Below are 12260 nucleotides of genomic sequence, written 5' to 3'. Positions count from 1 at the left end.
ATGGGCCATTGGCCTGATCCAACAGGGCTTCTCTTATGTTCTTATGTGACACAGAGTGTTGGACTGGATGGGCCATTGGCCTGATCCAACAGGGCTTCTCATGTTCTTATGTGGCAGAGTGTTGGACTGGATGGGCCATTGGCCTGATCCAACAGGAATTCTCTTATGTTCTTATGTGACACAGGGTTGGACTGGATGGGCCATTGGCCTGATCCAACAGGGCTTCTCTTATGTTCTTATGTGACACAGAGTGTTGGACTGGATGGACCATTGGCCTGATCCAACAGGGCTTCTCTTATGTTCTTATGTGACACAGTGTTGGACTGGATGGGCCATTGGCCTGATCCAACAGGACTTCTCTTATGTTCTTATGTGACACAGAGTGTTGGACTGGATGGGCCATTGGCCTGATCCAACAGGGCTTCTCTTATGTTCTAATGTGACACAGTGTTGGACTGGATGGGCCATTGGCCTGATCCAACAGGACTTCTCTTATGTTCTTATGTGACACAGAGTGTTGGACTGGATGGGCCATTGGCCTGATCCAACAGGGCTTCTCTTATGTTTTTATGTGACACAGTGTTGGACTGGATGGGCCATTGGCCTGATCCAACAGGACTTCTCTTATGTTCTTATGTGACGCAGTGTTGGACTGGATGGGCCATTGGCCTGATCCAACAGGGCTTCTCTTATGTTCTTATGTGACACAGAGTGTTGGACTGGAGGGGCCATTGGCCTGATCCAACAGGGCTTCTCTTATGTTCTTAGTCGGCTTGCAAGACCGGGAGGTAACATCACCACCACCACCCAGGCTGCCCTTGCTCAACTTTTGATGCTGGATGACACCTGCTACTACCCAGGCCTGGAGGGGAGAGCGATGCCAAGTCCTTTGCCACACAGTCTCCTCTTTCAGCTGTCCCCTTTCGGCCGCCTTTTCCCTGCAGGTCTCCACGGGTCTCATTATTCCTTATGACACCCTTGCGAGGTAAGCCGCTCAACACCGGCAAGGAGCCGCAGCTGAGCAAAGAGTGCATGGCGCTTGTGGCAGCTGCCATGAGAGAGCCCTGCCTGAGAGCAGCTGGGCAGAGAAGCCACTAGCTGGGGTGGGGCGATTCCTGCATTGGGGGCTTAGCTGGCATTGGCAGGCAGGGACTCTCAGGTGGCCCCTCGGAAACCCCCTGCATGCCCAGCCACGGGCTCCCTGGCCTTCTCCCCAGGCTGGCAGCTTCCCACTCCTGCAAAATCCTGGCCTTTCCAACAGGGGGCCGTGGGGCGGGGGCTCCGGTGGGCGAAAAGGAGAAGGTTCCCCCCCCTCCAGCACAAGCCCTGTGGACCCCGCCCCCCACGCAGCTCCACAACAGGAGCCTGCTGACCAGTCTCTGGGTCTCCCGGCCGCTGGGAATCAAGCTGGCCTCACCTGCCATTGAGGAGCACCTGCACGGGGCGGTTGTTGACCTGCTTGTCGCTTTTGTGTCGATTCTGGGAAATGAGAAGAAGGCAGTCACACAAAACGGGGTGAAGCACTCAATCCAGGACCCCACCCTCCTTCCCCCCTTCCCCAAGGCAGAAGGCCCCAGGGCTGAGAGGGCTGCCAGCCTCCAGGTGGGACAACAGTTACAGAACCCTAGAATCTGAGAATTGGAAGGGACCTCCAGGGCCATCTAGTCCAACCCCCTGCACAATGCAGGAAACTCACAAACACCTCCCCCTCAATTCACAGGATCTGCATTGCTGTCAGGTGGCCATCTAGCCTCTGTTGAAAAACCTCCAAGGAAGGAGAGCCCACCACCTCCCGAGGAGGAAGCCTGTTCCACTGAGGAATCGCTCTAATGGTCAGGAAGTTCTTCCTGATGTTAGAATCATAGAGTTGATCCATTAGATGCAGAAGCATTCAATCCTCACACGTAGAATGAAACACTCATAGGAATTCCCTGAACAGGTTCTTGTCTTCTGCTACACATAGAATAGAATCCTAGAGTTGGAAGGGACCTCCAGGGTCATCTAGTCCAACCCACTGCACAATGCAGGGAACTCACAAACCCCTCCCCCTCAATTCACAGGATCCTCATTGCTGTCAGGTGGCTATCCAGCCTCTGTTGAAAAACCTCAAGGCGTTGAGCTGCCTTAGAGCATAATGCCAGTTTGGAATCCTCCTGGAGAAGTTCCATTCCCACAGCATCTTAAAAAACATTTCACCGCAAGCAACGCACTGGAAAGATCAACAGTGAGCGGCACTGAAGGGGGACGTCTTTTTTTTGACAATTGATGGAGCCCCCTTTGCTGGAAGAGTGGCAATCGAACCAGGACTTTTTGAAGTCGGCAGCCTGCACACCGGGACTCTTTGTGGAAGAAATTTCATGAATTATGTTTTGCATTTTGTGTATGCACTTTATTACGTAGTAATTTGTCACTATAACGATTGAGTTGTGCATGTTGTCGTTCTTGTAGTGACTTCTCTCCTGTTGTTACAACCTCCAGGTGGGACCTGGAGCTCTCCTGGAATTGCAACTGGTTTCCAGAGATCAGTTCCCTGGAGATGCAGGCTGCATGGGAGGGTGGATGGAACAGCACAAGCCCCTCCTGAGCTTCCCTCCGCTCCCCTCCTCAACCCCACCCCCTCCTCAGGTGCCCCCCTGACATCTCCAGGGATTTCCCAGCCCAGAGTTGGCAACCCAATGCACACAACGCCCACTGTGAGCACCTGCCTGACCCACAAGTGGGGGCCCTGCCCACCACTGAAGCCAGAGAGGACGGGCTCTCTGCTGGCTGGGCCTCTCTGCTCCTGGCTGGCTCAGGGACCAGGCTGGGGGCACAGAGACTGGGGGGAACTCCTCGGGCCCCTCCCAGATGGCCAAAACAGCTGTCCTGGGGGAGGCCTTCTTCTCAGCCTTTCCACCACACAAGCACCCCTGAGGAGTTCCCCCAGAGCGCCCCAGGAAACAGGTTCTGAGCCGGCTTCCTCGGACCCCTCAGGCTCCCATCTGTCCGCGAGGTCTACGGAGACCCTGCAGCAGGCTGGCCCCCTCTGCCCTGCAGCGGCCCCCCAAGCCAGTGTGGACGTGCCACGCCCTCCCCTCGGGCGAGGCTGGGTTTGGCATTTGCAGAACCCACCGTCTTGCAGCCAGCCCCTCAGCCTCATCTTTCACTTTGGGCTCAGCCGCCGTCACCCCGAGGCAGACGGAATGGAGGATGCTTCCCTAACAGGATCTTTCCGCTGGCCACCGGGTGGCGCCTCTTCCCAGAGGGCAAAGGGACGAGGTCCATTGCTGGGCAGCGACAACCCCCCTCCCCCAGCACTCAATCCCCTGGCCAGCGAGGGGCGGCAGCAGAGATGGCCTCCCTGCAGCCCCATTTAGGCCGCCCCCCCCCCCCGCTGAGGGGTGCCCCTCCTCAGTTCGCTGGACTCAGGCTCTGCTGCCAGCTGAGAAAAGGAACGGGGTTCAGAAGCTTACAAAGTCGTCGATGGCATCCTTCACAGCAGACACAGCCAGCACCAAGACCAGGGGGGCCACCGTGGTGAACCAGGAAAGAGAGGAGATCTGCGGGATGAGCTGCAAGAGCAGAAACAGGCAGGACTCAACAGGCACGTGGGGTGCAAGGGGCTCAGCCTCCCCCTCCGCCCCCACCCTGGCTGGCTCCACAGGGCTGCCACGGAGCACTGCCTGCAAGGAGTCAACGCTCAGGTGTCCTGCCTGACCCCACCTGTGGCTGGCCACACTGCCCAAGGCTCCCCCCCTCCACAGGCCTCCTGCAGCCCCTTCTGGCTCTCTCCTCCTTGCCTGACCATGGCCAGCATCCTCAGTGCGAGCCCAGCCCAGCCCCTTTGTGAGGTGCACAGGCAGGCCAGCAAGCCTCTGGAGACACCCCCAGCCAGCCAGCCAGCAGCAGCAGGGGCTGAAGCCAGAAGGGTGCAGGGAGGAGCTGCCTGGGCCCAACACTCCCACGTCCACCAGGCCACAGCAAGAAGGCCATGGAGGGAAAGGTGAAGGGATGGGGGAACCCCACAAGCAGGGCAGGAAACAGCAAGCTGAATGCATTGCATGGTCAGTCCTAAGAACCTTTTCTGTTCCTGCTCCCACATGCCCAGCTGCAAATTCAGGGCCCTCTCAAAGACCCCCACCCAGACCCCTAGATACAGTGGGGCCAGGGCTATCTTTTCAACCCCCACCTTCCAAACGTATGGGCCCCCCAATCTGTCTCATTGCTCACCGCCACTCTGAACAAGTAGAATCCTAGAGTGGGAAGGGACCTCCAGGGTCATCGAGTCCAACCCCCTGCACAATGCAGGAAACTCACAAACACCTCCCCCTAAATCCACAGGATCTTCATTGCTCACAGATGGCCATCTAGCCTCTGTTGAAAAGCCTCCAAGGAAGGAGAGCCCACCACCTCCCATGGAGGAAGCCTCTTCCACTGAGGAACTGCTCCAACGGTCAAGAACTTCATAGAATCAAAGAGTTGGAGGGACCTCTAGGGTCATCTAGTCCAACCCCCTGCACAATGCAGGAAACTCACAAACCCCTCCCCCTAAATTCACAGGATCTTCATTGCTGTCAGATGGCCATCTAGCCTCTGCTTAAAAACTTCCAAGGAAGGAGAGCCCACCAACTCCCAAGGAAGAAGCCTGTTAGAATCATAGAAGAGTTGGAAGAGACTTCCAGGGTCATCTAGCCCAACCCCCTGCACAATGCAGGAAACTCCCAAACACCTCCCCCTAAATCCACAGGATCTTCATTGCTGTCAGGTGGCCACCTAGCCTCTGCTTCAAAACCTCCAAGGAAAGACAGCCCACTACCTCCTGAAGAATCCTAGAATCATAGAAGAGTTGGAAGGGACCTCCAGGGCCATCTAGTCCAACCCCCGGCACAATGCAGGAAACTCACAAACACCTCCCCATAAATTCACAGGATCCTCATTGCTGTCAGATGGCCGTCTAGCCTCTGTTCCAAAACCTCCAAGGAAGGAGAGCCCACCACCTCCCGAGGAGGAAGCCTGTTCCACTGAGGAATCGCTCTAACGGTCAGGAAGTTCTTCCTAATGTCCTTTCGCTGCTTGGTGAGGAGGACCAATCCCGCCCCTCCCTCCCATTGGTCAGGCATTTGACAACCCGGACTATGTTTCTGCTGCTGGTTTTTTTTCTTTGAACTCCCCCAACAGAGGGGGCCTTTGCAGCTGGTTCACACGCCCATTTCGGGAAGCCATCAGCCAGGGATTTCCCAGAGGGCTTCAGCCTAACAAAACAGGGCTGGAAAATGCTCCCTCCTGGCCTGCCGGCACTTTGCCAGAGGAATCCTGGTGGCCTCTCAGGAGTTTCCCTTCACGAGGCCGGCGGGCTGGAAGAATCCCTGCACTTTAAGCAGTTCTCTTCCTTGGCATTTTGCTTTATTTACAGCAGTCCTACGAAGATTTTCCGTTTTCAAAATGCTTTAAAAACCATGAATTGGACCTCACACTGTACTTCTAGGGCTCACAGAATCATACAGTTGGAAGGGACCTCCGGGGTCATCTAGCCCAACCCCCTGCACAATGCAGGAAACTCACAAACCCCTCCCCCTAAATTCACAGGATCCTCATTGCTGTCAGGTGGCCATCTAGCTTCTGTTGAAAAACCTCCAGGGAAGGAGAGCCCACCACCTCCCAAGGAGAAAGCCTGTTCCACTGAGGAACCGCTCCAACGGTGAGGAAGTTCATAGAATCATACAGTTGGAAGGGACCTTTAGGGTCATCTAGTCCAACCACACCATCCTCTATAGGTCAGCCCTTAAAGTCCTTGAAGATGGTGATCCTATCACCTCTAAGCCGCCTCTTCTCCAGGCTAAACATCCCCAGCTCCTTCAATCTTTCCTCCTAGGACTTGGACTCCAGACTCCTCACCAACTTTGTCGCCCTCCTCTGGACCTGTTCCAGCTTGTCTATATCCTTCTTAAAATGTGGTGCCCACAACTGAACACAATACTCCAGGGGAGGTCTTACCAGAGCAGAGTAAAGCGACACCATCACATCACATGATCTGGACACTAGACTTCTGTTGATACAGCCCAAAATTGCATTTGCCTTTTTAGGCACCGCATCACACTGCTGACTCATGATCAGCGTCTGATCCACTAAGACCCCTAGATTCTTTTCGCACAGACTACTGCTAAGACAAGTACTAGCATTGCTGCTGGTCTTTTTGCTTTTTTTTTTTGCTGAGAGGTGATAGGATCACCATCTTCAAGGACTTGAAGGGCTGTCCTATGGAGGATGATGTGGAATTGTTTCCTGTGGCCCTGGAAGGTAGGTCCAGAACCAACGGGATGAAATTAAATCAAAAGAGTTTCCGGCTCAACATTAGGAAGAATTTCCTGACCATTAGAGCAGTTCCTCAGTGGAACAGGCTTCCTCCTCAGGATGTGGTGGGCTCTCCTTCCTTGGAGGTTTTTAAACAGAGGCTAGATGGCCACCTGACAGCAATGAAGATCCTGTGAATTTAGGGGGAGGCGTTTGTGAGTTTCCTGCATTGTGCAGGGGGTTGGACTAGATGACCCTGGAGGTCCCTTCCAACTCTAGGGTTCTATGACATCCTGGCTACGGCCCTGGCTGCACCCCAAGCCACAACTGCTCTTCTAAAATGGGACCCCCCCTCCTCACCCCCCCCCCTCCTGGCCAGGCAAGGAAAGTGAAGGTGTTTTTCTCAACCTGTAAAATGAGCAGGAAGACGAAGTAGGCGTTGGCAATGCGCTGGAACTGCTCGAAGAGGTTGAGAGGCAGGAAGGTGAGGCAGTTGTACTTGGCCGTCTTGATGGAGTTTTTCTGGGGAAAGACAAGGAGCAAGGCGGAGGTCAGAAGGGAAACAGCCTGGAGTCAGCTCAGCTCCCCCCACTTGCATTGCATCAGCTGCACCTCTCCCCCACCGCCTGGCCTCCAGCAAGTGCTCTGCTGCTGCTCCTGAACCCAAGACTTATCGTGACTAAGGCAAAGGGGGAAAGGGAGGGGGCCAACCCAGCAGGGCCAAGTCCCCTACATGATTCTGCAGCAGAAGGGGGGGAGAGTGGCACTGAGCAGGGCAGAAGGAGAAGAGCTGGCGTTTATACCGTGCTTTTCTCTGCCCTGAGGAGTCTCACAGCAGCTCCCTTCCTTCCCCCCCAGCAGGCCCCTTCTGAGGCAGGTGGGACTGAGAGAGTGCTGAGAGAACCGGGACTGGCCCAACGTCACCCAACTGGTTCCATGCGGAGGAGGAGGAGCGGGGAATTGAACCTGGCTCTCCAGATCAAAGTCTGCTACTCTCAACCAGGACACCAGACTAGCAGAGGGTGAGAGAAAGGAGGCTCTGAGACCGCTGTCTTCTGGGTGGAAGAGTGTTCAGTCCCCCCACTTTGGCCTCTCCTGTAGGAACTTTAAACCCCAAATAAAAGGGGGGGGGGACACAACCTTTAAATTCAAGACTGGTCGTGTGTCAAGCCCCTTATTTGGAAACCTGCTGGCCTCTGGCTGTGCTTATTTGCCAGGTAGGGCATGGGTAGCCAACGGTAGCTCTCCGGATGTTTTTTGCCTACAACTCCCATCAGCCCCAGCCATTGGCCATGCTGGCTGGGGCTGACCGGAGTTGTAGGCAAAAAACATCCGGAGAGCTACCCTTGGCCACCCCTGAGATAGGGAAAGGCCCCTTTTCATAGATTTTTAACCTGACAGACAAGACACGGAAATCAGCAACCAAGGTTTATTTAACAGAAAAGAAAGGCCTGACTCTTCTGCTCCAGCCAGGGGAGACTCTGCAGGGCCAGAAGGCACAGAAATCAGCAGCGGGAGCAGATTTTGGAGCAGAAGGGGGCATCCGAGGAGCCCCCTGGGCAGGCTGGCTCCTCTCGACCAGACCACCTCCCGGCTGCCACTCAGTGGGCTCAGTGCCAAGGACTGGCATTGCTTGCTGCCCCTCCCATGACAACTGGGAGCTGTGAAGCCCAAAGAAATATCTCTCATAGAATCATAGAGTTGGAAAGGAACTCTAGGGTCATCTCGTCCAACCCCCTGCACAATGCAGGAAACTCACAAACACCTCCCCCTAAATTCACAGGACCTTCATTGCTGTCAGATGGCCATCCAGCCTCTGTTGAAAAAACTCCAAGGAAGGAGAGCCCACCACCTGCCGAGGAGGAAGCCTGTTAGAATCATAGAGTTGGAAGGGACCTCCAGGGCCATCTAGTCCAACCCCCTGCACAATGCAGGAAACTCACAAACACCTCCCCCTAAATTCACAGGATCCTCATTGCTGTCAGATGGCCTTCTAGCCTCTGTTTAAAAACTTCCAAGGAAGGAGAGCCCATCACCTCCCGAGGAAGCCTGTTCCACTGAGGAACCGCTCTAACTCATAGAATCATAGAGTTGGAAGGGACCTCTGGGGTCATGTAGTCCAACCCCCTGTGCAATGCAGGAAACTCACAAACACCTCCCAAGGAGGAAGCCTGTTCCACTGAGGAACTGCTCTAACCTTTAGGAAGTTCTTCCTAAAGTAGGGCTGGAAACTCTTTGGATTTAATTTCATAAGAACATAAGAGAAGCCATGTAAGATCAGGCCAATGGCCCATCCAGTCCAACACTCTGTGTCACACAGTGGCCCAACAAATTTTTATATACACACACACACACACACACATATACACACTGTGGCTAATAGCCACTGATGGACCTCTTCTCCATATTTTTATCTAACCCCCTCTTGAAGGTGGCTATACTTGTGGCCGCCACCACCTCCTGTGGCAGTGAATTCCACATGTTAATCACCCTTTGGGTGAAGAAGTACTTCCTTTTATCCGTTTTAACCTGTCTGCTCAGCAATTTCATCGAATGCCCACGAGTTCTTGTATTGTGAGAAAGGGAGAAAAGGACTTCTTTCTCTACTTTTTCCATCCCATGCATAATCTTGTAAACCTCTATCATGTCACCCCGCAGTCGACGTTTCTCCAAGCTAAAGAGTCCCAAGCGTTTCAACCTTTCTTCAAAGGGAAAGTGTTCCAGCCCTTTAATCATTCTAGTTGCCCTTTTCTGCACTTTCTCCAATTTCAACCCACTGGTTCTGGTCCTGCCTTCCGGGGCCACAGAAAACAATCCCACCCCCTCCTCTATAGGACAGCCCACCAAGTCCTTGAAGATGTACAGAGCTGCCTTGAGCCCCCAGAGCCAGACACACTGAGACCCACAGCGCCACCCTTCCTGGCTGCCTCATCACAGGCCAGGGAACTGGGGCCCTCCTGAGGGCTTCCAGCCTCTGCTCCCCCCACCCACCTCCCCAACACCTGAAAGGTCTGGAAAGAGGGAGGCCAGAGGGAGGCGGGGGGGGGCGCTCTGGACACCCCAGCTAAGGAGCCCTCACCCCCCACCCGGCCACCCACCAAGACTGGAGTGTGCGTGACATTCTTTGTCAACACTTCCTTTGGCAGCTCCCAGGAATCCAGAGCAGGCCAGAAAATCCCGACGACTCATAGAGCCGGCAAGCTCTGTCTGCTCCGCCGATCGATCTATCACCCAGCAGGAAACTCTGCCCACATTTGTCAAGAGAGTGGATTTCCAGAAATTCTCCAAATTTCTGGGAGCGCTGGAAATCCACTCTCTTGGTGAATGGGGGCACGGCTGGTGCTGCTGAGGAAGGAAGCCCAGCGCATGATGGGTCCCTCCGCTCCCCAGCTGGGAGCAGATCGGAAGGCCTGGCTCTTCCGTGACTTCCACATTATGCCAGTCGGGTACGAACTGGTACAACCCAGAGTCTTTGCAGGGAAAACCTTCTCTTCCAGCTGGGCCTGGGCTCTTAAGACAGGACCCAGCAGAAATGCCACCTTCTAGCCTGGCACACGACTGCCGCCACACCCCCTCCCACCAGCCACACTTCGGTTTCCAGGGGGCTCAGCCCTGCCCACACCGCCCAAGGGCAGCCACGGCACTTCCTCCTCTGCCCAGCCCCACGAAGAAGCAGCCCCCTTGCTCCACCCTACTCACAGCATAGTCAAACTGGAGGTTGAAGATCCGGTTGTTTGCGCGCAGGTGCCTTTCTTCCTCTGCAGAAAAGAGAGCACGAGTTACACAAGAGGAGGAGGAAGAGGAGGCAGGATTGGGCTCCTCACAAGGAAGCCACCCCTGCAGCCAGGAGCAGCCCGGAGGAGGGAGGCTTCCCTGCCTGGGACAGGCCTGGCACTGTGTCTCCGACTGCATGGCATGCTGGTGGGGCAGAGAACTACAACCTGCCTTCCTCTCTCGAGGTTGGGCACCACATTTTAAGAATGATCTAGACAAGCTGGAGGGGTCCAGAGGAGGGCGACGAAGATGGTGAGGGGTCTGGAGACCGAGTCCTATGAGGAAAGGTTGAAGGAGCTGGGGATGTTTAGCCTGCAGAGGAGGCGGCTGAGAGGTGATAGGATCACCATCTTCAAGCACTTGAAGGGCTGTCATCTACAGCAGGGGTGGCCAGCGGTAGCTCTCCAGATGTTTTTTGCCTACAACTCCCATCAGCTCCAGCCAGCATGGCCAATGGCTGGGGCTGATGGGAGTTGTAGGCAAAAAAACATCTGGAGAGCTACTGTTGGCTGCCCTTGATCTAGAGGATGGTGTGGAATTGTTTTCTGTGGCCCCGGAAGGTAGGACCAGAACCAACATGTTGAAATTAAATCAAAAGAGTTTCCAGCTCAAGATTAGGAAGAACTTCCTGACGGTTAGAGCAATTCCTCAGTGGAAGAGGCTTCCTCCTTGAGAGGTGGTGGGCTCTCCTTCCTTGGAGGTTTTGAAACAGAGGCTAGATGGCCATCTGACAGCAATGTGGATCCTGTGAATTGAGGGGGAGGTGTTTGTGAGTTTCCTGCATTGAGCAGGGGTTTCGACTAGATGGCCTTGGAGGTCCCTTTCAACTCTTCTATGATTCTAACAGGCTTCCTCCTCGGGAGGTGGTGGGCTCTCCTTCCTTGGAGGTTTTCAACAGAGGCTAGATGGCCATCTGACAGCAATGAACATCCTGTGAATTGAGGGGGAGGTGTTTGTGAGTTTCCTGCATTGTGCAGGGGGTTGGACTAGATGGCCCTGGAGGTCCCTTTCAACTCTTCTATGATTCTAACAGGCTTCCTCCTCGGGAGGTGGTGGGCTCTCCTTCCTTGGAGGTTTTTCAACAGAGGCTAGGTGGCCATCTGACAGCAATGAACATCCTGTGAATTGAGGGGGAGGTGTTTGTGAGTTTCCTGCCTTGTGCAGGGGGTTGGACTAGATGGCCCTGGGGGTCCCTTCCAACTCTAGGATTCTACGATTCCATCCAGCCTCAGGACACTCTCTCCCCTGGCATGTCAGGCCTTCCAACTAGGCACTCCTGCCACCCCACCTCGGCCCCATCCTAGGTAGGCATGTGGGGGCTCCTCCCCTCTTCCATTTCCCCCCAAGGGCTTCATTCTCATTTCTTCCTGATTAAAAAACAGCAATCTCTCTGAAGAACTTAGGGGGAGGGGGGACTTGCTTGAAATATCTTCTCTTTTAGAATGAATGAAATGCTTCTTATGGCAAAGGGTTCTCCACTCAGGCCCTGTCCACACAGCGTGTTGAGTCCATGTCAAACTGACCCGGTTCTGTTCCGAATATCTTTGTTCCGGGTATTATCGCTCAGGCTGCCATACTGCAATTCAAATCACTCCGCGGTGAAACCATCTTCTGCCGTCCATACGACGGCACCATGCAGTTCTTTTTTTCTCCACTACTATGAACACGCGTGCATTATGCGCACAAGCGCTGTGCGCAAAGGTTAAAACATTATGCAGTTATGCACATATTGCTAAGTCGTCAAAAAAATGGCAACCGTAAACTGGATGTCTGAGGCCCCTTTTTCTGGGACAGCCTTCAGACATCCGGAAGTTGGTTAATATCGCAGCAGAACTATCCAGGCGGAGAACACGACGAGGTGAAACTGGAGAACTCAAAAAACACCACAAATGAGCAGATAACAAAATAATCCGGTTCCGAGAAGGATTGGGGGAGCTACCAGGAGGTAATACTGGGAGGCAGATGTTGCTGTCTGATCAGCCACTTTAAATCCGGAAGGAAACAGCAGCAACGTCTGATTATACTGTGTGTCTGAACAGGGCCGCAAAGCGTATGGCATATAAAAGCTACTGGGCTCAAACTTTGTTCAGTTATGCAAAGACATTCGTCTCCACGCAGACAACCTGGAAGCGTCCAGTTTCCTTTCTTGGGAATTAAGGTAATATAAGCATTCTGCTTCCAACAGAAGGACTGGGGAATTTTGCTGAGCTGTGGGG

General features: G+C 54.2%; 1 protein-coding gene across 1 annotated transcript in view; it reads right to left on the bottom strand.

Annotated features, from left to right (window-relative positions):
• Positions 1-10182, bottom strand: part of LOC132570219 (phospholipid-transporting ATPase ID-like) — a 56710-nt gene extending 46528 nt beyond the window's left edge. The window contains exons 1-4 of the mRNA XM_060236647.1: positions 9970-10182; positions 6679-6792; positions 3453-3551; positions 1418-1479 (exon numbers count right to left, since the gene is read on the bottom strand). Coding sequence (XP_060092630.1) covers positions 1418-1479; positions 3453-3551; positions 6679-6792; positions 9970-10182 — 488 coding nt within the window. The remainder of the gene's footprint in view (positions 1-1417; positions 1480-3452; positions 3552-6678; positions 6793-9969) is intronic.
• Positions 10183-12260: the final 2078 nt, after the last annotated feature.

Source organism: Heteronotia binoei, chromosome 4 (genome assembly GCF_032191835.1).
Source record: "Heteronotia binoei isolate CCM8104 ecotype False Entrance Well chromosome 4, APGP_CSIRO_Hbin_v1, whole genome shotgun sequence".
In the NCBI taxonomy this organism is placed as follows: Eukaryota; Metazoa; Chordata; class Lepidosauria; order Squamata; family Gekkonidae; genus Heteronotia; species Heteronotia binoei.
The sequence above is the reverse complement of the archived record's forward strand: the minus strand, read 5'-3'. Positions and strand labels throughout refer to the sequence as shown.